Source organism: Rhineura floridana, chromosome 1 (assembly GCF_030035675.1).
Source record: "Rhineura floridana isolate rRhiFlo1 chromosome 1, rRhiFlo1.hap2, whole genome shotgun sequence".
NCBI classification, from domain to species: Eukaryota; Metazoa; Chordata; class Lepidosauria; order Squamata; family Rhineuridae; genus Rhineura; species Rhineura floridana.
In genome coordinates, this window is record NC_084480.1 from 43,379,195 (window position 1) to 43,406,407 (window position 27,213).

A 27,213-nucleotide genomic window follows, 5' to 3' on the forward strand; every position below is an offset into this window, starting at 1 on the left:
CCCGATAAACTGCATCCTAGAGTATTGAAGGAACTGGCTGAAGAACTCTCAGAACCGCTCTCTGTTATCTTTGTGAAATCATGGAGGACTGGTGAAGTGCCGGATGACTGGAGGAGACCTCATGTTGTCCCTATCTTCAAAAAAGGCAAAAAGGAGGAACCAGAGAACTACAGACCAGTTAGCCTAACATCAATCCCTGGAAAAACTCTGGAGCAGATTATAAAGCAGTTAATCTGTAAGCACCTTGAAAACAAGGCAGTGATTACTGGGAGCCAACATGGATTTATGAAGAACAAATCCTGCCAAACTAATCTTATCTGTTTTTTTGATCGGGTAACCTCCCTTGTAAGACTGTGGGACTGCTGTGGACATAATATATCTCTACTTCAGCAAAGCTTTTGACAAAGTGCCCCATGATATTCTGATTAGCAAACTAGCTAAATGTGGGCTGGATGGAATAACTATCAGGTGGATCCAGAATCGTACTTAAAGAGTGTTTATCAATGGTTCCTTCTCAAACTGGGCGGAAGTAACGAGTGAGGTACCACAGAGCTCGGTCCTGGGCCCAGTGCTCTTCAACATTTTTATTAATGATGTGGATGAGGTACAGAGCATGCTTATCAAATTTGCAGATGATACAAATTTGGGGGGTATAGCTAATACTGTGGAAGACAGAAACAAAATTCAAAGGGACCTTGATAGGCTGGAGCATTGGGCTGAAAACAACAGACTGCAATTCAACAGGGATAAATGCAAAGTTCTACACTTAGGAAAAAGAAACCAAATGCACAGTTATAAGATGGGGGATACTTGGCTCAGCAATACGACATGTGAGAAGGATCTTGGAATTGTCGTTGATCACAAGCTGAATCTGAGCCAACAGTGTAATGTGGCTGCAAAAAAGGCAAATGCTATGTTAGGCTGCATTAACAGAAGCATAGTTTCCAAATCACGTGAAGTATTAGTTCCCCTCTATTCAGCACTGGTTAGGCCTCATCTTGAGTACTGTGTCCAGTTCTGGTCTCTGCACTTCAAGAAAGATGCAGACAGACTGGATCAGGTTCAGAGGAGGGCAACAAGGATGATCAGGGGACTCGAAACCAAGCCATATGAGGAGAGACTGAAAGAACTGGGCATGTTTAGCCAGGAGAGGAGAAGACTGAGGGGAGATATGATAGCATTCTTCAAGTACATGAAAGGTTGTCACAAAGAGGGCCAGGATCTCTTCTCGATCATCCAAGTTGAATAATGGGCTCAAGTTGCAGGAAGCCAGATTTCGACTAGACATCAGGAAAACCTTCCTAACTGTTAGAGCCATACGACAATGGAACCAATTACCTAGAGAGGTAGTGGGCTCTCCGACACTGGAGGCCTTCAAGAGGCATCTGGACAGCCATCTGTCGGGAATGCTTTGATTAGGATTCCTGCATTGAGCAGGGGGTTGGATTTGATGGCCTTATGGGCCCCTTCCAACTTTACTATTCTATGATTCTACGAAAAGGTCTCTGCTTTAGTGGTTCATTTTGTATTGTTTTTAGACCTATCCTTGGTTGTTTTTGTATTGTTTTAAAAACAACTTTTAGCTGTTTTATGATATTTTTGTAAATCATCTTGAGACACAAAGGTAACTAATTAAATAATTATAATAGCAGTTTTCTATCTGTCACAGTTGCATACATGCATCTTCCCCTCACAATATAGGTATTTTTATTAAAAATATGGTAAATATTATTACTCAAACTGTGAAACTTAATTTTCATTTAACGATATCATGGGAAGAGGAGGAGTTCAATGCGGAACTATAAAAGTAACTGAACTATTGCTTAAGTTACAGATAATTGAGAATGAAAACAAATTGTGCTCCTGCATATTAGGACCACAGTGTATGGCACTGCTTATAGTCTTATCAGTGCATGATGTCCAATTGTGCACAACATTGTGAACAATTGTGAACAAACTTCCACTTGCACAACAGGACTTCCCCTTCTCCTCTGTTGTTTAGCCCTCTGCGTGCCCATAAAATCTGCTTCAGATTATTGGGGGACCCACAGGAGTAAATTTAGTGTGGTACAGGAAGGAGAGGAAGGGAAGATTTGCTCACCCAATGTTATATATCACCCAATGTGTGGCAGTTTTTCAGCCCCCAGAAGAGAATAAAACTTTTGCTGCTGTGAAATTATCAAGGACACTAGTCCTATAACAAGCATGTAACAGAACTCTAACTGAAAATTTAGGGTTGTATGCGTGGAGTAACTTCAGCAATTGCAGCAGAACTTACTCTCCATCTCCACACGCCCCTGTACTCTCCTCAAATCTGCTCTTGAAAGTTGGGGGAATCCTCACAGCAGATTGGGATGGGAGTGAAAAGAGTGAGGGGAAGTTCCGTTGTGCTTGCAGAAGTCATTTCATGCATGCAATGATTTAGTTAGATACAGCCAGTAGGCAGTTAAAGCAAAGTAATTGTCTCTGAAGAAGAAATGCCACAATACATATTCAGTGCAACAGAAAAAAATTCTTGGCTTTGGTATGAAGAATGAACTGGTCTTAAAAGCTGTTAGTCGGAATTAGGGAAAGTCAGTAGCCAGTCTCTCTTTGCTGCAGTCCATGGGTTTATGCCAGAATCCTGAAAATCTGTTTTTTATTTTTGGTTTCAATGGTAGTTGGAAAAGGTTCAATTGGAAAAGGTTCATAAAAGGGCAACCAAAATGATCAAGGGGATAGAGCGACTCCCCTACGAGGAAAGGTTGCAACATTTGGGGCTTTTTAGTGTAAAGAAAAGGTGAGTAAGAATTGACATGATAGAAGTGTATAAAATTATGCATGGCATGGACAAAGTGGATAGAGAAAATATTTTCTCCCTCTGTCATAACACTAGAACTCATGGACATCCAATGAAGCTGAATGATGGAAGATTCAGGACAGACAAAAGAAAGTATTTCTTCACACAGTGCATAGTTAAACTATGGAATTGGCTCCCACAAGCGTTAGTGATGGTTGCCAACTTGGATGGCTTTAAAAGAGGATTAGACAAATTCATGGAGGATATGGCTATCAATGGCTACTAGTTGCTGAAAACTGCAGGAGGGGAAAGTGCTCTTGCACTCAGGCCCTGCTTGCGGGCTTCCCATAGGCATCAAGTTGGCCACTGTGGGAACAGGGTGCTGGACTAGATGGGCCATTGGCCTGACCCAACAGGCTCTTAATGTTCCTATGTTATGGCAAAAGTTCTTATTAGGCAGTTAATGCTCAGCAAATAAATACAGGTACAGTTTAGATAGACCAATACTACTTCTGATTAATCTTGATGAATAGGACTTACGATAATAGAATAACTATAGTTGAATGATTAACCTTTTCTAGTTGAAATCTGGTATTTATTGTGACCATTGTTTAATTACTGTTTAAACTTCTACGGTGCATTACTCTTTAGTACATACACTGGATAATAATATATCACCAAAAGCTTGTTGTCAGATAGAAAATAAAAATCTTCTTTGCGATAACTCAACTTTAGCCACTAAAATAGCATACTACCACTTTATATATGAGAATGTGTGTGTGTGTGTTTCTCTGGAAAGACTATTATGCATTTTTGACAGAAACTACTGCTCATAAAAAGAACATTTTCGCTTATGTCGCCTTTACATTTCCCCTGTAGACAGTCCACATGCTCTAATTATATATGCAGGCTAGAATACTGGTGAACTTTACCTCAACAGCTGTCTGCCAAGCTTTCTCCGTGTTCAGCAGCAGGTTGAATGGTCTAATGTGAGAAAATAACAAGCCCCCAAAGGAAATGCCATCTTCCCAGTGAGCAGTCATATCTTCATATCATTTGAGATCATCTCACCATGCCTTGGTCTTACGAATCCTAGAAATAACTTTCCATCTAATTTTCATGGTGTGCTTGTTGCCACGTAGAACGAGGTGTTTTTTTTAAAGGTGAGGTGGAAATATTGGAGATAGAATTTAGGATTTCAGTATTTTGTTGCAATGTCCTTAAACGCTAAAATATTTGATGTATACTTATTTTATACACTTTTCTTTAAAAAATGCAAAGGTCTAAAAAAAATTCCCCAGAGATATTTCTGTAACTGAAGTGAACTGATTTTTGTCAAGATGTAATCCTGACAGCCAGTATTGACCCATGGATAGAAAGCAGGATGTACACTAAGAGACTGGCCTTCAATCACCCCCCCCCCATTGCTAGGGATCTTGCCCAAGCTACTATATTATTGCTTTCCCCCTCCTTCTCTTCCCAAGTGATTGACAAATATCTTCTACCCCATTTTAGAGAATTCACCACCTCCCATTCGGCTTACCCAGGTTACTCTTCTCAGGCCCACTCTGTCACCCATGTCTCGTCACAGATTTTATTACTTCTTTCCCACTAGTTTTAAAATTTATATTTTGCTTTTCAATCAAATTATTCTTGAGGCAGATTACAGCAAGTTTTAATAATACAGTGCGCTCCAAAATTCACACATGGACAGTAGCTCTTAGTCCTCTTGCCACAAGAAAGTACTTCTTCACACAGCATGTAATTAAACAATGAAATTCACTCTCTTAGGCTGCTAGTCATGACGGCTGTGCAGTATGCTTCTGAATATCAGTTGTTGGAAGCCAGTGGAGAGAGTGCTCTTGTTCTCAGGTTTTGATCACAAACTTCCTATAGGCATCTGGTTGCCCACTGTGGGAACAAGACATTGGACTAGATGGGCCATTGGTCTGAGCTAGCAGGCTCTTATTTATTTATTTATTTATTTATTACATTTATATACCGCCCTATAGCCGAAGCTCTCTGGGCGGTTTACAGCAATTAAAAACATTATGTACTTAGAGCATGATTCTTCTCTGGCTGATGGATGAACCTTCCTCATCGTTGCTTCTGTGTATAGCCAGAGGTACAGAGTATCTCTTTATTTATAAAATATTTTAAATATAACACTTTTAATAATATATAAAACTTTTAATAAAAAAAACCTTTAATATTGAGACTGCAACCCTGTGCTTACTTATCTGTATGTAATCACCATTGAACTCAGTGGGATTTGAGTTTACACATACAGGATTGCACTGTAAGACTGCAAATTTTAATAAAATGCAGAATCAATAAAAAACCAAAAAGCAGCAAAAAAAAAAAAAGTGTTAAATGGCAAAATAAAGGTGGGTCCATCCACAGTAAATTCTAGCTACCATAAATGGATAAATAAATTTAGCAACTAATTTGAATTAAACACTACAACAGTAATGCAACAATAACAAGGGCACAAGCTCAATCAAAACAAACAGAACCATTATTTGGGAAAACGGGACATATTTATTGTATTTTAAATTTTAATTTACTTATTTAATTATGTGGGTACAAAAGTCGGAATCGACTTGAAGGCAGTACATTTACATTTTACAAAAGATGCCTCACAACAATGGGTAAAAATCACAATACAATCTAAAACAAATACAGCAGAAAATCAAAACTGTTGCACACACAACCGATCAGAAAACAAAAAATCATCAGGAGTTAAAATATAACAATAAAATAAAACAACTAAAATGTCTCAAATATTTTCTGAAATAATAAAACTTGGTCATTTATTTTGGGGCAGCTACTTTGTTGATCTGAGGGCCACAGTGGCTAACTTATATTGTCCAAAGCCTTAAGACATACACATTTTCAATTTCTTTTCAATTCAGTTAATTGCCTTGTTGGTTGTTTTTGGTTGTTAAAGATCTTACACACTAATTTAAACCTTCCTTAATTTAAGCCATGCCCACTTCAAGTAAGATAGATTAAAATAGTTCCAGGTTACATAGAACAAACATAAAACCTGTTGTGTTTTGGACTTCCGGGAAGGGTGACTTCGCTTGTGCCTGCTTTTGAGACGGGCTCCCGCCTCAAAAGAAGCTTATTCAGATATAAATCAGTCAGAACATTTTTTTTTGACTGATGAAATTTCTCCCGGGCAGGGAGAAACGTAGAGATCAACCTCAAAAGCCTGTTTTTGTTGGGAGGACTGGATTTCATTAATTTATGAGAAAAGGTCCAGCCAGCAATGCCGGACGGACTTCCGAACAAGCTCTATCTGATTAATGCGATACGTTTATCTTTTCTTCAATGAGAAAATGGACTAACAGGCAAGCACCCTTCTTTCTATTATTTTTTTTACTTGGTTTAAATTGTTGCAGCAAAAAGAGATTTGTCAAATGAATCAGCTTTAAAGAACTTCTGGGTGAGCTATAACTCTTCTCTGTTATTCACGAAATTAACAGCTTATCTCTGTTTCTATTGCAAAAAGCTGTCCTGGAAGTGCATTCTAAAGATATAAACAGAAGAGGGATTTCTATTCCGAGGAACATTATATTGTCTGGGACTATTCTCTTTTTGGTCTATTTTATTTTGACGAATCTGCTTCTTCATGACGCCACTAACTGTTTTGATGCTGGGAACTAAATTTGTTTTGTATTCTTGAACATAGAGAGATAAGGCAGGCTGCTCTGTTTATACTGTGATGTCATCAAGCCTGGAATATTAACCCAATTGTTGCTGAAATAAGAAGTGGTTCTTCTTTATTTTTGTTTTGTTTTGTTTTCGTGGTTTTAAAAATGGCAATCAAGAAAGTGGCTGAGAATCTGGAAGTAATTATGTTTCAGAAAATAATGGATGAGATTGAGATAACGAAACAAACCCTGCGACAGGGCAGTAAGGAGCTGAAAATTGGAACTGAGCAAAATGACGCAGGAGCTTAAAGAAATAGGGGATCCTGTGAGAGAGGAGAATGAGATCAGAGATGAGAAAAGAAAAAATAAAGGGAAGATACAAGCCCTGGAGATTGGAACAAATGTGGAATTGGAAAAAGATCTGGAGTTTATGGATATTAGAAATAAAATCTACTGTTTGGAATTTAACGTTATCTCTGAAGAAATTAATGAAGATATTAGAGATAAAGTTATCAATGGCTTGGATAATCTTCTGGACTGGAATGACGTGATGGAGCTTGATATAGAGAAAATCTATGGAATTAACTGCAGCCATGTGACAATGGAAAAACTCTCAAGAGATGAACCAGTGCATTTTGTAAAAAAGAAGAACAGAGATATGACTTTACAACAGTATTTCAGCAACTTATTCAGAATTGATGGCAAGAAAATATTTGGGATAGAGGAAATTCCCATCAGACTCTTATTATATGACTATGGCTATGACAGCAAGATTATTATGGAATACTGATAATGGAAGATTGGACACTGAAATTACTGGACTTAACAGGACTATTGAAGATGGAAGATGGAATTAATATGGATAATGGAATAATGGCTATTGAAATTATTGGACCTAACAGATTTTGATGAGATGGATTAATCGATATGTTTATTTGGACTATGGTTATGACAATAAGATTATTATTAACGAGATGGATTAATCGACATGTTTATTAGGTGAAAAATTGATAGATATATTTCTTAAAGAATTGAAACCTCTCTTTGACTTTTTGTGGAAAGAATAAAGTAATGTTTATGAGATTTGATGATTAATTAAGATAACTACTGGAGGAAAGTGATTTTATAATATAATTTAAGAGACAGGATTGTTATATATTGTAGACCTATAACTGATTTGATCTGCGACAAATGGGAAGTCAACATTTTATTTTTTTGTTTAATCATTTTTGTTTTGTTTTGTTTTTTGTCTTTGAATGTTTTATGATTTTGTTTTGTATGTTTTATGAAAATTCGAATAAAAATTATTGTAAAAAAAAAAAAAAACCTGTTGTGTTTTGTCCCTTCCTGAAAACCAGGGAGTGTGGGAGAGTAGTCCATGTGGAAAGAGATCGCTGGATATCAGCATATTGATATCACCATAGCTCAGATCACCAGAGAACTCTGCCATTGTCCCCCTGGTGGTTCCAACTAGATGGGGAACATGATAACACATCTGTGGGACCATACACCAAAAGTCATTGGAAGTAGCTTTCCCTAACACTATGTTTTGGTGACCTACTCTCCAGAAAGGACCAGAGCCTTAGAAGCATGATGCTCCACTTTCTAGCTAGCAAAACCCAGAAGGATAGCAGATAAAAACAGCTATAGAAAAGCCCCAAGTATTAAAAAATAGCTGTGCTGGCTAGGTTCTTAGTGTCTTTTGAAAAAGTTTTTGATCAAGATAATCTGCTTAGTTGTTTGAAGCAATCATTTGAAGAAGTACTGCAGGAAATTCCCTTGGCTCAGAAAGGTATCATGGCCGGTGGCAGGGCCATCCCTAGGGGTGTGTTAGGCTTGGTGTAATCACACTGTGGGGAGCCCTCTGTGTATGCTAGTGTGATTTTCCGTCGTGTTTTGGCGAAATGCTTTCCTAACCCCTGCCTCCATCTCACTCTTTATACAAATTATTAGGGTTCAACTTCACCCTGCATAGTGGTATGCATATTATGCATAATATTCATAAAATATTTTTTTTCTTAGGCTGCTGTCACTGTAATCATGTGACAACATGCCTTCTAAATACTGTTGGTCATGGCAGTGACAGGCCAGCAGGTGTGTGTGTGAGGGAAGGAGGCAGGATAGGCAGGCAGGTGGATGAGGCTAGATGAGCTCCCAAGGAGCTTGAGGTGGTCAACAGCAGGTGTTGTGCGCCAACACCTGGAGGCAGTGGGGGTTTAGTGAGGGGTGGGTGGGGGTGCTTGGGTTCCCATTCCTGGGGTTAGATGCTGGGGTTGGTGCACAACACACAGAACTGGAAGCCCTTAGTAATTTATATATTATTGTTATTGTTTATAGAGCAAGCCTTCAGACATGTGAATTTATAACATAGATCTTTAATCCACCTTTTTAGTTCAAGGAACAACAGTTCTTTCTCATTGGAGCTAAAGTAAATAAAGTTCCACCCATTATTCATGACTCTTGACACTACTGTTTTGTTTGAAGCAATAGTTGTATAGAATATCACCAATATTAACTAATAGAACAGCCTTTCCCAACCTTTGAGTCTCCAGATGTTGCTGGGCTATAGTTCCTTTAATTCCTGACCATTGGCCATACTTCCTAGGCTGATGGGAATTGTAGTCCAGCAATATCTGGGGACCCAAACGTTGGGGAAAGCTGTAACAGAACACATATTAAGTTTGATTTCTGAAGTTACCCAATTTTGTATGTTACAGGTTCAATGACTTTCCACTCTGTCTGTTCCTCCAATTTCAGTCTCTTTTTCTGCAGAGCCACTGGTTATCTTTTGAATGTAGGCACACTGCATTGAGGCCCTGCCCTTTCTCCTGCCTTTCCCAGAGCAGCAGAAGGGCTTCTGGGTGAACACGGGGCTCCTGCCTAGCTGCCATTCTGGACCCTTTCCCAGACAGTGGGGCTGTTGGCTGTGGCTGCTGCTGTTAGCACTGTGTTAAAGTACAGCCTCCTCTCCCAAAGCATCCGGCCTGTGGCTGTCATCATGATTCTTATACATACACACCCTAGGACAGCTCTGATCAGTGGTATGGAAAGCTGAAGACAGATCTAGACAATCACCTCCAATATGTAGTAGTCTCTCTAAAGCTGCAATCCAATACGCTTACTGGGAAGCAAGTCCCATTGAACCCAAGGAGCTTACTCCTGAGTAGGCATGTATTGAATTGCAGCCTTAGTCTCTTGTGCTAATGCTAGTAGAGTACATTTACTAAGGGGGCTGCTGTAGGATCAGTGGGATGCTTCACTGCTCATCCAGGCAGACATGCTACACAAGCTATGTGGTTCGAATATTATTTGAAGGTTACAATGTTTGACAAACCAGGTTGTTAAGCATGGAGCGTACTAAATGATATACAAATAAGAACATAAGAACATAAGAAGAGCCTGCTGGATCAGGCCAGTGGCCCATCTAGTCCAGCATCCTGTTCTCACAGTGGCCAACCAGGTGCCTGGGGGAAGCCCGCAAGCAGGACCCGAGTGCAAGAACACTCTCCCCTCCTGAGGCTTCCGGCAACTGGTTTTCAGAAGCATGCTGCCTCTGACTAGGGTGGCAGAGCACAGCCATCATGGCTAGTAGCCATTGATAGCCCTGTCCTCCATGAATTTGTCTAATCTTCTTTTAAAGCCGTCCAAGCTGGTGGCCATTACTGCATCTTGTGGGAGCAAATTCCATAGTTTAACTATGCGCTGAGTAAAGAAGTACTTCCTTTTGTCTGTCCTGAATCTTCCAACATTCAGCTTCTTTGAATGTCCACGAGTTCTAGTATTATGAGAGAGGGAGAAGAACTTTTCTCTATCCACATTCTCAATGCCATGCATAATTTTATACACTTCTATCATGTCTCCTCTGACCCGCCTTTTCTCTAAACTAAAAAGCCCCAAATGCTGCAACCTTTCCTCGTAAGGGAGTCGCTCCATCCCCTTGATCATTCTGGTTGCCCTCTTCTGAACCTTTTCCAACTCTATAATATCCTTTTTGAGATGAGGCGACCAGAACTGTACACAGTATTCCAAATGCGTCCGCACCATAGATTTATACAACGGCATTATGATATCGGCTGTTTTATTTTCAATACCTTTCCTAATTATCGCTAGCATGGAATTTGCCTTTTTCACAGCTGCCGCACACTGGGTCGACATTTTCATTGTGCTGTCCACTACAACCCCGAGGTCTCTCTCCTGGTCGGTCACCGCCAGTTCAGACCCCATGAGCGTATATGTGAAATTAAGATTTTTTGCTCCAATATGCATAATTTTACACTTGTTTATATTGAATTGCATTTGCCATTTTTCCGCCCATTCACTCAGTTTGGAGAGGTCTTTTTGGAGCTCTTCGCAATCCCTTTTTGTTTTAACAACCCTGAACAATTTAGTGTCGTCAGCAAACTTGGCCACTTCACTGCTCACTCCTAATTCTAGGTCATTAATGAACAAGTTGAAAAGTACAGGTCCCAATACCGATCCTTGAGGGACTGCACTTTCTACAGCCCTCCATTGGGAGAAGTGTCCGTTGATTCCTACTCTCTGCTTTCTGCTTCTTAACCAATTCCTTATCCACAAGAGGACCTCTCCTCTTATTCCATGACTGCTAAGCTTCCTCAGAAGCCTTTGGTGAGGTACCTTGTCAAACGCTTTTTGAAAGTCTAAGTACACTATGTCCACTGGATCACCTCTATCTATATGCTTGTTGACACTCTCAAAGAATTCTAATAGGTTACTGAGACAGGACTTTCCCTTGCAGAAGCCATGCTGGCTCTGCTTCAGCAAGGCTTGTTCTTCTATGTGCTTAGTTAATCTAGCTTTAATCATACTTTCTACCAGTTTTCCAGGGACAGAAGTTAAGCTAACTGGCCTGTAATTTCCGGGATCCCCTCTGGATCCCTTTTTGAAGATTGGTGTTACATTTGCCACTTTCCAGTCCTCAGGCATGGAGGAGGACCCGAGGGACAAGTTACATATTTTAGTTAGCAGATCAGCAATTTCACCTTTGAGTTCTTTGAGAACTCTCGGGTGGATGCCATCCGGGCCCGGTGATTTGTCAGTTTTTATATTGTCCATTAAGCTTAGAACTTCCTCTCTCGTTACCACTATTTGTCTTAGTTCCTCAGAATCCCTTCCTGCAAATGTTAGTTCAGGTTCAGGGATCTGCCCTATATCTTCCACTGTGAAGACAGATGCAAAGAATTCATTTAGCTTCTCTGCAATCTCCTTATCGTTCTTTAGTACACCTTTGACTCCCTTATCATCCAAGGGTCCAATTGTCTCCCTAGATGGTCTCCTGCTTTGAATGTATTTATAAATTTTTTGTTGTTGGTTTTTATGTTCTTAGCAATGTGCTTCTCAAATTCTTTTTTAGCATCCCTTATTGTCTTCTTGCATTTCTTTTGCCAGAGTTTGTGTTCTTTTTTATTTTCTTCATTCGGACAAGACTTCCATTTTCTGAAGGAAGACTTTTTGCCTCTAAGAGCTTCCTTGACTTTGCTTGTTAACCATGCTGGCATCTTCTTGGCCCTGGCGGTACCTTTTCTGATCTGTGGTATGCACTCCAGTTGAGCTTCTAATATAGTGTTTTTAAACAACTTCCAAGCATTTTCGAGTGATGTGACCCTCTGGACTTTGTTTTTCAGCTTTCTTTTGACCAATCCCCTCATTTTTGTGAAGTTTCCTCTTTTGAAGTCAAATGTGACCGTGTTGGATTTTCTTGGCAATTGGCCAGTTACATGTATGTTTAATTTAATAGCACTGTGGTCACTGCTCCCAATCGGTTCAACAACACTTACATCTCGCACCAGGTCCCGGTCCCCACTGAGGATTAAGTCCAGGGTTGCCGTCCCTCTGGTCGGTTCCATGACCAACTGATCTAGGGAATAGTCATTTAGAATATCTAGAAACTTTGCTTCTTTGTCATGACTGGAACACATATGCAGCCAGTCTATGTCCGGGTAGTTGAAGTCACCCATTACTACCACATTTCCTAGTTTGGATGCTTCCTCAATTTCATATCTCATCTCAAGGTCTCCGTGAGCATTTTGATCAGGGGGACGATAGATCATTCCCAGTATTAAGTCCTCCTGGGACTTAATAAATAAATAATAAATAATTAATAATTAATAAATAAATAATAAGCAGAGCAAACTAGTTTATGGGGATTCTCACTATGGTTGTAAGGCTCTGTTCATTAGAGATTTTATTTGTCATGTTTTTATCTGGTTTTCTCAACAGGCAACAGTCCTCAAGACAGCCCTAGAAATTTTTCTCCTAGTGCCTCAGCCCACTTTTCATTTGCACGAAGGTAGGATATGTGTCTCTCTGTGTTTAATGTGTATGTTGATGGAGGTCATAAGCACCAATATAGTATTAAAATGCAGTGCAGTTTCTATTAGTTTTCAGAACTTGTTTCTTGATATTACTCAATTCTTGCATATAAAAGTTGATTCATATAAAAGCTAGAATAATCAGCTTGCTCCCTTCCTTTATAGAAATTGAAGCATTTTTTAATTTTAAAAAAGACTAGAAAGCTAGTATAGAACTTTCCAGAGGCCTATAATCCTACAAACTGTAAAAGTGAATGTATTGATCCTTATCATAATTCTAAAATCTCCCACTCATAAATAGGCATTTGGAATTCTATATGGCTTCTTGAAAGAGAGTAATTTGATTGTGAACTAGCTCTGCCACAGCTGTGTCATGTTTCTTTACATGAAGTACTGACGAAGTTATCAACCTCAGCGATTTCTAAAACCAGTTTCCTAATACACTGAAAGGAGTCAGCTGGGGTGGAGTACAGCGAGTATGGGAATAGGTCAAAAGAGATTGTCCCTTCATTGTCATTCTGCAGAACTATTAATTAAGCTGCAAGCCTATGGAATGAGTCACTCAAAGGAGAGTTGCCGTGGTTGATTGGGGTGAGCCTACTGATGAAGATGCTCTTAGCAGAATGAAACCAGAAGATAGAGGGAATGGAAGTCTGTATTAGAAAAAGAGTAGATCCTGCCTCATCTGGCATACGACTCACAGTTCTGAATGTGGTTGATTGGGGTGAGCCTACTGATGAAGATGCTTTTAGCAGAATGAAACCCAGAAGATAGAGGGAATGGAAGTCTGTATTAGAAAAAGAGTAGATCCTGCCTCATCTGGCATACGACTCACAGTTCTGAATGTAAAAACTAATGCTCTGAGGTGCTAGGTTTCATCTACCCAGAAACAAACAAGTGAGGATTCAGCTTTGTATAGTTCTCAGAAGATGTATTTGTGATGGTATATACTATTGCATTAATATAAGTGATCTGTTGGTCATCTGAAGTATTTGAACAAGCAGAAGCAAAGGAATACATTTACTTAGGAACACATAGTGGGTTGCGTAATGGGTACTCAGCAAAAATGAACCCATTCTATTCTATGGAAACCAGTGAATTTTTCTAAAATGTTTTCTAAAGCATACACAAATATCCAGTCCTGTTCAGATGCTATTCCTTCCTCACCACCTTTTTGTATGGTGTTAATGAGAATGACCCCAGTTTCTACAATGGGTTCAGTAGCCAGGGTAAGGAATATCTCTTGTCCAAATAACTGGAGTCTCCTGCGATTTCTACCTATAGTCCTTTCTACCTGTGGTGAAAGGAGGGAGAAGAAAGCCACACAAGCCTAAATACAATTCATTATGCCATCAGATAAAGAGATCATAGGAGGATTAATGTTGGGAGGCACAAACCCATGAAATGTTACATCTTGATTATACAGAAATTTGTTTGAAAATTCAGATTTGTTTATCTTACAGTTTTAATTCTTTCAACGTTTTCTTTAAGGATATATACATTTCCTTCCCAATTTATTTTCCATCACCTTTTGACATTCTGATCCATTCATTTGTTCACAAATACAAACCACCACTATTTATTTGAGAACAGCTGAGAGAAAACTAATTTACGTTGCATGCCAGTTCTATATACCAGAGGAAATGTCACTTTGAAAAAAGTAGATCTGTAGCATAGAAAACTGCATTGGTTCTCTTGAGTTGGAAGTACAACCATTGGCAGAATTCAAAGCCATAAATGCAGGACTTATCCCTTCTTTTCTCTTGAAGGAAACATTCTGTATGTATATAGGAATTTCCTTTTGTGCATACTAGGTTTTGCTTTGCTCATAGGAAAAAAACAGCTTTGTGCACATGTGTTTTATTTACAGCCCAGCCTACATGTTTTGATAATGAAAAGTGTTCATTTTGCTCAGTTTTAGAAAGACTGTGTGTGTTATGTGCCTTCACATCAATTATGACTTATGGCAACCTTATGAATCAGCGACTTCCAATAGCATTTGTTATAAACCACCCTGTTCAGACCTTATAAGTTCAAGTCTGTGGCTTCCTTTGTGGAATCAATCCATCTCTTGTTTGGTCTTCCTCTTTTTCTACTCCCTTCTGTTTTTCCCAGCATTATTGTCTTTTCTAGTAAATAATGTCTTCTCATGATGTGTCCAAAGTATGATAATCCCAGTTTTATCATTTTTGCTTCTAGTGATAGTTCTGGATTAGTTTGTTCTAACACCCAATTATTTGTCTTTTTCACGGTCCATGGTGTCTGCAAAGCACTCCTCCAACACCACATTTCAAATGAGTTGATTTTTCTCTTAGCTACTTTTTTCACCATCCAACTTTCACATCCATACATAGAGATCGTGAATAGCATGGTCTGAACGATCCTGATTTTAGTGTTCAGTGATACATCTTTGCATTTGAGGACCTCTTCTAGTTCTCTCATAGCTGCCCTCCCCAGTCCTAGCATTCTTCTAATTTCTTGACTTATGTCCCCATTTTGGTTAATGACTGTGCTGACGTATTGATAATCCTTGACAAGTTCAATGTCCTCATTGTCAACTTTAAAGTTACATAAATCTGTTGTCATTACTTTAGTCTTGTTGACATTCAGCTGTAGTCCTGCTTTTGTTCTTTCCTCTTTAACTTTCATCAGCATTCATTTCAAATCATTGCTGGTTTCTGCTAGTAGTATGGTATCGTCTGCATATCTTAAATTATTGATATTTCTCCCTCCAATTTTCACACCTCCCTCATCTTGGTCCAATCCCGCTTTCCATATGATATGTTGTGCCTATGTATTAAACAAGTAGGGTGATAACATATACCCCTGTCTCACACCCTTTCTGATTGAGAACCAATTTGTTTCTCCATATTCTGTCCTTACAGTAACCTCCTGTGCAGAGTATAGGTTGCGCATCAGGACAATCAGATGCTGTGGCATCCCCATTTCTTTTAAAGCATTCCATAGTTTTTCGTAATCTACACAATCAAAGGCTTTGCTGTAATCTATAAAGCACAGGGTGATTTTCTTCTGAAATTCCTTGCTCCGTTCCATTATCCAATGTATGTTTGCAATATGATCTCTGGTGCCTCTTCCCTTTCTAGCTATACATCTGAAAGATCTGACAAAGGTCTCCCTTTACTACTGCCATTGTGTGTAGGATGTGTGGTTTAAATATCTAACGTAATATATTTGAGCTGATAGATTTTTCCCTTCCAAATTATTGTTTTGTGAAAATCTAATTCAATGAGGAAATGTTCTGTTTTAGAAAAAGAGATTTCTCCCCCTGTCTTCTAGATTAGAGCAGCTCTTATACAATGTATGTTCTTCATTACATTTTTTCATAGCTTAATGAGTATGCTAGAAGTGGCAGAGTGCCATTACACCAGTAAAGTGTCCACTACTCCCTCCCCATTACCCTTCTACAGTATGAGTTCCACTACTGTCAGACTGCTATGCATATAGTAAGGATGCTGACTGAGAGAAATACATACCAGGATAAATCACAATGTGAGACTTGGTACTTGAACCATGGAGTAAGTTTGCTCTGTGGCAGTGCAGATGGAAAAGTAGGCAGAGCAAAAACATGGTATGGTAATGTGGAAGGAGAGACCATCCATTGGACAGAGCCGTTCTCTTTAAAAGGCACAAAAAAATAAATCCTCATGAGCCAAAGGTCAAGTATCCTGTTACTGAGTGGATGCCAAAACTTGCTTATTTTAGTTGCTCCTCCGGTCTTTGGAAATGTAACAGGACTATTACAGTTTCTCCATAGGAGAATATTCAGATTGTCTCACATCACTTTGTTGTAGGTTGTCAAAAACTTCACTAGCAGGAGGCTTGTGTAAATATTGATTAAGTACCCGGTTCTTGCACTTGCCTAAATGGAGTAATAGGTAGCAAACAGAATTTGAACATGCAGCGCAAAATCAGAAAGTTGCATCATTCAATTATAGGATGGAGAACTTGTGGCCGTATATTGTTGGACACCCAACTCCCATTAACCCAGCTGCCATGACCAATGATCAGGTATGATGGGAGTTGTAGTCTGATAACATATGGAGGGCCACAGACTCCCCATCCCTGAGTTTGTAAAACTGGAAGTAAAGTTTTTGCATGTGTCAAATGCCATGTGAATTAAGTCCCCATATATTTTGAAACTGTCTATGCAGGTTGCCATGTACTTACATTTAGACAGTTCTTGTTCCACCTGTTCATTTATTCTTTTTTAAATATACTTTGCACAATTATACTGCAGTCATGGGCATCGAAATGAGAGGTAACTGTCATGAAAACTTATTTCTTCGTTTTTATGGTTTATTTGATTTTAAATTTCATATTGTCTGACCAGGATTGCCAACTGACTAGAAACAAACCAGCCCAGCCAGGGTTCTTTCTTTCTTTCAAAACAATATTGCTGAAGGGAGAAGGGGAAAGCTGATTTTTTTCCACTTCCTAGATTCTACCCACAAAATTTTAAATGGCTCTCATCTACCACTGGAGTACAGGAAGGCAGCAATGAAGGAGCCATCTTGACCACTGGGCTGGCTCTCTCGCTTGCTTTGCCCTCCCTTGGTGTTGATTAGTGATAGCAGAGATGTCAGCTATGTCTGATGCAGACAGAGCATATAATGCACACATTGATTATTTTCTACTTTTTGTCTGTGGAACAGTTGTCTGGATAAGTTGTTATCTGTGGGAGCCTGTTATCATATGTGGATGGTAGTGCTTGGTGGCAGGGGAATTACAAACACAGGCAATAACTATACATTAACAGGGTGTTTAGGCCCCATCCAGCTAAAAAATTGAGTTGGCAGTCCTGTGTCAAATATAAGCTACATGCAGCAGAGTTTGAAATTGTCCTACATGGTACATGTTTTGTTCTACCAAAATTTATAATTTTATGAAATGTTGGATTTGCAAGTGAAGTTGCTGTAATTCCTGGTGCATTTTATGTATAATCCCATGTACGTTACATTTAGTAGACTGTTATGGTTGTGCATCAGTCTCTTTCCGACTCTCTTCATACTCAGTATTTTGCATTATCTAACCAGTATTATAAAAATCCCATACACAGTTAGACTACTTCGTGTGCTTTATTAGAAGCACCTTGTATAACGCTTGCTCATGAGTTTATATTTTCTGATGGTATATCATGTCATTTCATAAATTCTGTTCTAGTATTTTTGTATAGTAACATTGCAGTTGTCTTATGTGCTTAACTAAAATTTCCAACAGAACTGATGGACGACGTTGGTCATTGGCATCTCTCCCTTCCTCTGGCTATGGTACAAATACTCCCAGCTCAACTGTTTCAGTAAGTGCCTATATTTAAATAAATAGTTTCTACTTGTAATGTATTTTCAGATTCATCCTTGTGAGAGTTTTAATAAAAATCCTGAACTTACAAGATCTGAACAGGGTGGTTCATGACAGATGCTCTTGGAGGTCACTTTATCATAGGGTCACCATAAGTCGTAATCGACTTGAAGGCACATAACAACAGCTAGCATTTACAGTAGGGGGGTGCTTAACTGTGTTTGGCCTGAAGACCAATCATCTGGTGGCTGCATGCCAATGGCATGTATGGCCACAGCCCTCTAGCTGGGTTGGAGGGCAAATGGGTGCTCCCCCCCAGAGCTGTCCTTCACCTCCCCTAGGGTGGCATGACAGACAGTGACAGCCTCCATTTAAAGAATGACAGCTTGTTTTAGGAACAGGAGCAATTTAAGAATAGGGGCCTCTGAAAAATTCAGTGAATAAGGCAAGTCGAGTGCACAGAAAAAGCCTCACTTGGAAGAGTCAGTCTGCTCATTCAAGACTTTAAGGGTGGATTTTTCATGCTCACAACCACCCTATTATTACTTAAGTGATCCTGGAAAAAAAAGCATGTTTAGAAATATGATCCTTGAAAAGTTAAATATTAGAACTTTCTGTTATGGGCTAGACTCCACCCCTTGGACTTTCCTATGCTCTGCTTTTCAGTTGTGTTCTCTATCCAGCCAGCAATAAAGAAACATGTTTGCTGCAGTAAGAAGTAAGAGTTTGTTTATTTGGCAATTGTTATGGTGAGTAGAACAGGATTGGGTGCTTATTGCTAAAGGGTGAAACAAAGAGATAACTTAAAGCGATCTGAAAAAATATCTACACCACTCACCATACTCACAATCATAGTGCCTATTTTTTGTTGTTGTTCTTTTTCTTGAGTACTTGGCAAAGGACGAAAACAGCTGTAGAGGAACAGAAACGCTGCTGTGGACACCACAGTTGGCTGGCTAGCTGGCCACCTATGCTGTAATTCAAGCCTAATTTCTGATTTTTCCAACATATGCGCACTCGGCATGAGGCCTTTTCAGGATTCAATTACTCACAAGCATTTAACAATTTTTGTTCTTCTTGCATTTGAAAAAGAAAGACCAGCTAACCTTAATTTTGATTTAAAAATTTACATTACTTTAATTCTAGCAAAATAAAGCTGCATTGTTCTAAAGTATGATTTTTAGGTGCTATGCATTCTCTCTCTCTCTCTCTCTCTCTCTGAAAATGTGTATCATGACTGAGCCTCCAATTCAGAAAGCTTTCTTGCATGTTTATCAAGCATTTTTATACAATTACTAATGGAAGTCTGTTATACAGTAAATATTTTACAGAGTTAAGGACTGAATCTCATTGACTTCAACAAGAAAGTTATGCATATTGTTCTCAGCACCACAGTCCCTAAATGTTTGACTATGGTTGCATTGTAATGGGCTCTTACTCAGTTTCTAAACCTGGTTTGTTTTTTCCTTAATTGTGACACAAGATTAAAACTGAATTTTTGAGAAAACAAGCTCTGCATAAACTATTTTGTTTGTTTTACACCTTTTGGTATCTCCTTGTTCAGTGTATCTTTAACATTTTTTTTCTTATGAAACAAAAAAAAGTCAGTCATTTAATTATTGGTGTTCATACTAAATTTTCTGTTAACTTGACCTTCACATAGCCCTTTTTGTAAGTTAACATGCTCTGCATGGAAGAGGAGTGAGGGGGAAGGTCACTGCCTTGCCTTTCCCCTGGCCCTCACATCCTCTCCACCAGTGTGTGTGTGTGGAGATTGGCTGTAGCTGTGCATCCCCCCCCCAAAAAATGCCCCACCTAGAAATATGGATGCCCTATCTAACAAAGAAGGCTGGCTTTTGGGCTGTGTGGCCACCTCACATTCTTTGACACAGACACTTGCATTCACACAGGCACAGTTCCCCTCCTCCATTTATCTGTGCAGAACTGAGGAGAGGAGTCATTGTCCACTCATCATATGGTCGATCTAATAACCAGGAAGGGGAGAATTTGCATCCTTATTAGGACTCTGAGCTCTGCACATCCAAACACTGTGGCCACTTAATTTTTTTTATTTTGTTGTTGTTGTTGACCCCAGCAAAATCAGTGCGGCCTTGTGGGGGCTGGGAAAAAAAAGCTACGAAGTGATTGTAGTACCTTTATCACCTGCTTCATACAAACTGTGGCTCGAAGGGTGGAATACAGCACTTGAAGTTGCTAAACTCCACAAGTGGAAGATAGAACTCTTATTCCCACAATATACTTGGATAGGATTTCCAGCAAACACTTGCTCTGGAGAAAAATAAAGTCAAATATGTAGGATGGCTACATTACATTCTGTGCAGAAGCCCATAGTTTCTGTGTTGATGGCCTGGATTCGTTGCCAAGATCAACAAATCCAGTCAAACAAGATCCATAACTGTGGGTGCATTCTTGGTGCTAAGATATTTTTACTTAACAACTCCAACACAATAAATATCCTAGAGACAGGGAGGGCTCTGTGTACGTAATGGAAAATGTGCTTCAGAACTCTCCTTAATAGTGAAGTGAATAGAAAAGCCCTTTCTTAAGCAAGAGTTCAGTGCACACCCAAATCTTCTCCATAGCTTTGAAGCAGATTTCTTATTTATATCCACCTTGAGAAAATAAATCATAACTGTGCCTCATCCCATGGCATTTTTGTAGCTATTGTTGGCCAACCACACTTTTATTGCAAGACATGAAATGGTCCCATTATGGCAGTTCTGTCTCTTTTTGCAGTCATCTAGCAGCATACTTATCTATCTTGAGATAGATCTTGCATATATTCTGTATATCACAGAAATAGGGTAGCAATTAGTTGGAGGCAAATAGGCAAATGATAGAACATGTATTAATTACATCACATATGTTCTTTTAGTTTGTTCTTAGTTTTCTGATTGTTGTTGTTGTTGTTATGTGCCTTCAAGTCGACTACGACTTATGGCGACCCTATGAATCAGCAATCTCCAACAGCATCTGTTGTGAACCACCCTGTTCAGATCTTGTAAGTTCAGGTCTGTGGCTTCCTTTATGGAATCAATCCATTGCTTGTTTGGCCTTCCTCTTTTTCTAATCCCTTCGCTAATAAATACATCAAATATACTGCTTGTAAACTGGTTTCATTTAACTTATCCATTGCTGGTCAGCCTGCAAGCAATACCATATAGATTATTCAAGCAATACCATATACATTAATATTTAAATGATTTTGACTGGATAATGCACTTGTTTCTCAATACTAGTGATTGTCCCACCCACCCAACTTTGCTTAAAATAGTTACCATTTTATTTTTCTTTGGCAATCTATTTATTTATTAAAAGTATTTCTATACTGCTGTATCATAAAACATCAAAATGGTTTACAGTGTTAAAACATAAACACAATTAAAAAAAATAGAAATACTGATAATCATTAAGATGACTGGCTAAACAAAATAAAAATTAAACAGATGCAAAGGCCTGTCAGCATAAAAAGGTCTTCAAGAGACACCCAAAAGTCAAAAGCAAGGATGCTTGTTGAATCTCTATTGGAAGAGCGTTCCACAGCATGGGACAAGTGACACTAAATACTGACTTCCCGTTGAGGCCAGTAAAGCCTCTATAACCTGGAGAATAACTAATAGCGCTCCTTCAGATGATCTCAGTGATCAAGCTGGGATATAAAGGCTCAGGCAGTTAAGGTTCCAAGTTGTTCAGGGCTCTGTATATCAATGCAAGTACCTTGAGCCTGATCCGGTAGCATATGGGCAGCCAATGCAGATGTTTTAGCAGAGGTGTCACTTGTTGTCGGCCATCTGCCCACATAGCAATCTAGCTGCTGCATTCTGCACCTGCTGGAACTTCTGGACCAGACCCAAGGGCAGCTCTACATAGAGCACATTACAGTAACCAAGTCTCAAGGTTACCAGTGCATGGATTACAATAGCTAAGTTATCCCAATCCACATATGGCCGTAGCTAGTGTACCAGATGAAGCTGGTGAAAGGCACTCCTAGCCACAGGGGTCACTTGGCCCTCTTATGGCAAAGATATATCCAGGAGTATCTCCAAGCTTCATACCTGCTCCTTTATAGGGAGCATAACCCAATCTAGAACAGCCAACTAGCCTATCTTCCAGATACAGAAACCATATATCCACAGAGCTTCTGTCTTCCTAGGGTTCAAATGTATTTTATTGGCCTTCATCCAGTCCATCACTGCATTAAGGCATTCATCCTCTTCCCTTCTCATAAATCATGTTCTGGCTGCTCTTTGCCAAACCTGAATGCAAAAAATAAGTGCACTGCTTCTTCAACTATGCTTGAAAACACTAACAGACACTTACGCCAGCTAATAAAAGTAATTGCTGTGGTAGCCTCCTCTACATAATAAAGAGAGCCCTCCCCAAAAAAGCAATATCCAAGTAAAGCTGAATTTCTAAATTATTTGCATTTTTGTTGTCATCTCTTCTTCTGTAGGCATATTGCGTATTATAACCACTGCTGATTTTCCTTCCTTCATATCATATACAACATGATAGTATATTTTTATATATATCAGAAGATGCTTTGTATTCTCCTGAACAGAGCTGGCTCTAGCTTTCTGGGGGTCCTTGGGCACAGGTTATCCGTTCCCTTGGCCCCTCCCTTTCCTCCTCAAACTACACCTCTCCCTCTTAGCCGCATCCCTTTAAACTAAAACAAATTTTGACCAATGTAATCTATTGTCAAAGGAAATCACTAGTGTTTCATTAGCTGCCTAACTTTTTTTTTGTCCACAGTATACCCTAGAGGTAACTTAATCTGCTATCCTGTACACACTTACCTGGGAATAAGTCCCACTGAACTCATTGTGGCTTACTTCTGAGTAGACACTGTTACTGTCAAAGGCAGAAATTGAATGCCCAAACTGTGGTCTGTCATTTTATGGCTTTGCGCTGTATGTTGTTTTCCAGCCTCCCTCCCTCCCTTGGGATCCACATACCCCTTTGTCCAGCTCTCTCTTTCTTCTAAATCAGGGGTTTCCAAACTGTGATCCATGGACCACCAGCAGTCTACAAGATTCCTTCAGATGGTCCGCAGCATGTCCGCATTAAATATTCATATTGATTTTAATTGTTTTATTTTTTCATTTATTTCTTATATTTTATTACATTACAATTTGAGTTCTGTCGAATGCAAATTGCAATACGATTTTCATTTATTTCTTATATTTTATTGCATTACAATTTGAGTTCTGTGGAATGCAAATTGCAATACGATAAAACACAATATATAAGAAATACAATATAAGAAATAAAAGAAGCAATAAAAATACAATTAAAAATCATATAGCATCTATCACAGTGCATTACAATTGCTACAACAGGCAGAAAAATCATAAAGTGATCACTCAGACCATTAGCAATTTTCAAGTGGTCCGTGGAAAAAAATGTTTGGGAGCCACTGTTCTAAATGTTTATTTTGGAGACATGGAAGATTACTGGGTGTTGATACCATAATAACTGCATACTCCTACACAGTCTACTCAGAGTAAGTCCCATTGAACTCCAGGCTTATTATCCATCCCTAGAAAGTGTATATAGGATTTCAGCCTAAATTGGTTAGCCTACACAGAACTGTTAACAAGGGGCCTAATAATATTCTAGCCCTGGGGGGGGAAGAGTATCTCCCCCTTCCTTAATCATTCCTATATCTTCCTTCACAAAACTGTGGAGTAAAGCGGAAGGATTTTAAGAGGTCTAGCCTCTGGAGACCAAGGTTCAAATCCCCACTTGGCCATGAAGCTCACTGTATGACCTTGGACCAGTAGCTGTCTCTCAGTCTAACCTATTTCACAGGGTTGTAACAAGATACAAACATATAAGGAAGCATTGGTCGTGTAGAGAAAAATAAATACAGTAGGGCCCCGCTTCTTGGCGCTCTGCTTTTCAGCGTTCCACTAATACGGCGCCAGCGGGGCGATCAGCTGGAGCAGGGGCTGAAGCTCCCTGTGCTCCAGCTGATCTCGCTGGAGGAGGGGAAGATCAGCTGAAGTGCTCCAGCTGATCTTCTCCTCCTCGGGGGCGATCAGCGGGTTAGGTTCCAGACCCCTGCGCTACAGCTGATCTGCTTTTTGGCCGGGGTCTGGAACCTAACCTGCTGTATGAGTGGGGCCCTACTGTATACACAAAGCCAGGAAAGCAGCTCCCCACCCCACTTTAAGTGCAATGTTCTACAGTTCTGATATTTTACAAGAAAATACCCATGCCCAAAAAAGTTTGGCAACCTTGATGAATAACAACAAGCAACAAATACGCTAAGCATGGGTAAAATAAATGAATAAAATTTCGCAAATTTCAGCAAAACGCACACAAGAACGTTTTGCCAACCTTGATAACAACAACAAATCCTTTAAAAAAAAGTCTATAAGAATATTAACTTGCTGCTGTTGTAAAGCGCTTGATGATTTTACAGTTATAGTTACTGGCTGGTTTTGTATTTCTGATTTTGCATTTTCATTTTCATTTTATGGTTTACTGTATAATAATAAATAACCCCCCAGTAATAACAAACAGACCAATAGCGACTGTGGGGCAAGTGGAGACATATGCTTTAGAAATTCAAGAATGGGATGTGGGGGAGAGAGAGAGAGTGCAACATCACAATTTTCTTCTCTATAGGAAAGAAGCCTTATTTATTTCAGGGAAGTTACTTCTCAGGAAAACATACCCAAGCCAGCTAGTTGTGCTTTATATTGTAAAAACAGCATACTTGGGGGACTGAATTGAGTAATTAGGACTCGGAACAAAGACACAAACACATATCATTGCTTAAAGAAACTTCCAGTAGACTGGCTCAAAGTCTGGCTAGCAGCAATGAAAAGGAGCTGCTCTTGGTTTTGCTGCTCTGCAAGGCCCCCAGCCTCCCAAGTCCCAGGTGGGGGCGATCAGCTGGCTGGTGGCAGAAAAGCTGAAGGCAACAGGCAGCAGCAGCAGCAGCCATGAAAGCAAGAGTGCGCAGTGTGGCGAAGGCTGCAGCTGCAGCTTTTGCCACTCACTTGCACAACAATTGACTGCCTCGCTCAGCCCAACCTGTGTATCGCCTCTCCCATTCATTGCTTTTAATTTTCTGAAGTCGGTTCTGCCAGAGGTTCTTGTAGCAGAATGCAGCCGGGTGGAAAGGAGAAGGATGCAGGGGGGTCTCATTCCTCCTAGCAGTTCCTACTGGCGACAGGAGCTTTTGGCTCTGCTCTTTGCTGTCTTGGCAGCCCTGCTGCTTCTGGTCGGCTGGTGAACAGCAGGGGCAGCAGTGTTGGGTGCGAGGCTCTGTAGGCCCCCTGTGGTCCTTGTCCCTTGGCTAGTGTCTGACCTGGCTATGTTCTAGTGCTGGGCCTGCCCCTGTAACTCCCCTTCAATTTGAAAAAATTCTTTGGCAAAATTCCATGCATCATTTAGCCAAAATGTAAATAGTTATTATCCCCATGACAATTTTTTGAGGCCTATTCCCCCTACAGTAGATCCATGCTTTAGTGGAGCAACTCATTTTCAGTGTAAGATAGGTTTGGATGCCTGAATAATTGTGAATTAGGAAGTCTTATTCTGATAGATACAACCTAGCTATTCATAATTATTTTTAAGATATGTTTGGTTCAGAGAGCTAGAAGAAAATACGAGTTGTTGAAATATGAATAGGTTGTTAAGAGACTGCAGCACACATTGCCATGTTCTGTTATTGTTTTAAACCTTCTGGAAAATAGTTTGGTATGAATTGCTGTGATGAGCGCATTGTCACAAAGGCGTTGTGTCATTGGGAAGATGACTCTGAGTAACTGATCAGCATGTTCAATCTGAAGCTGTCAGCCCAATCCATTTAAATTAATTAGGATGTATACAAGCAGAGGTAAAGTAAAATTAATATAAACCTTTGCTCATTGCTTTTAAATCAGAGATTTTTTTAAAAGTGGATAATATTTCAAAAGGAAAATATAGTCACAATAATTTTCAAGCAAGCAACTATTCTGGTCTTCAGGTTTTATAAAGATGCTTGCATTGTAAATTTGGATTGCAGATCATCGACTCAACACATGCTTGGAGACTGGTATAGAAAATTTTGTAAGACATTTCTCCCAAAAGGTGTATGGCTGCATTTAGAAACTGCACCAACCTCTTAGCAGGATACTAATTGCTGTTCCCCATCATTGCTGCTCCCGATCTTGTGTTTTCCCTGGAAAATAAGACACAAATTTGTTTATCACAGCCAGTATACATAGAGAGTGCTCTCTTTACTACACTGAAGTAAACATCCATGCAGGGAAGAGTATGAAGTGGTGTGATTCTGGAACATAGGAACATAGAAAGCTGCCTCATACCAAGCCAGACCACTGGTCCATTCTATTGCCTAGAAATGGCTTTCTAAGGTTTCAGGCAGGGGTCATTTCTAGCCCCGCCTGGAAACACGAGGGTTTGAACCTGAGGCCTTTTGCATGCAAAGCATGTGCTCTACCACTGAGCATATGACCAATTTCCCCAAAATTGCTTTTGTAAGTTTCTAATACAGATAAGCCTGGACAAAGTCACCTTATGCATTATCTTATCTTCAAAGATGTGTTACAGCACTGCAAACAAAAGAGAAGGGGAATAAATAGATGATCATTTTCTATTATTTTTATACTGTGGTATACTTAGCAGTTTTGTCTATTTTAAATGCAAAGGTTAAGAGAATATAAACGAAAGAGTCCTTGAAATCTCAAGGCTGTGCCTGTACAGTTGCATATAAAGTATTTTTATAATGTTATTGCTTTTAAGAACTCCAAAGTTGAATTCTTGCTTACTATGTTCAGAAATCTTAAGAATAAGGAAATTGTTCTATATGCAATCCATGAAAATGTTTTAAATGGCTTTAGGGCTATAATATGAATTTATCTTCCACATTTATTGCAGTCATCCTGTTCCTCCCAAGAGAAGTTACACCAGTTACCATACCAACCAACTCCAGATGAACTACATTTTTTGTCTAAACATTTCTGTGCCACTGAAAGCATTGCCAGTGATAATAGATGTAGGACCACTCAAATGCGACCACGATCCAGAAGCTTGAGGTGGGTAAACCTGTTGGGAAATAGAAATTATATCTGAATGTAGGAACCTGTGG

The 27,213-nt window shown here is 39.5% G+C and overlaps 1 protein-coding gene across 6 annotated transcripts in view; it reads left to right on the top strand.

Annotated features, from left to right (window-relative positions):
• Positions 1 to 27,213, top strand: part of MAST4 (microtubule associated serine/threonine kinase family member 4) — a 440,571-nt gene that overhangs the window by 326,049 nt on the left and 87,309 nt on the right. For all 6 annotated transcript variants that reach the window (XM_061619535.1, XM_061619526.1, XM_061619556.1 and 3 more), the window contains 3 exons: positions 12,676 to 12,745; positions 18,006 to 18,084; positions 27,003 to 27,160. In XM_061619535.1, the coding sequence (XP_061475519.1) occupies positions 12,676 to 12,745; positions 18,006 to 18,084; positions 27,003 to 27,160 (307 nt within the window). The remainder of the gene's footprint in view (positions 1 to 12,675; positions 12,746 to 18,005; positions 18,085 to 27,002; positions 27,161 to 27,213) is intronic.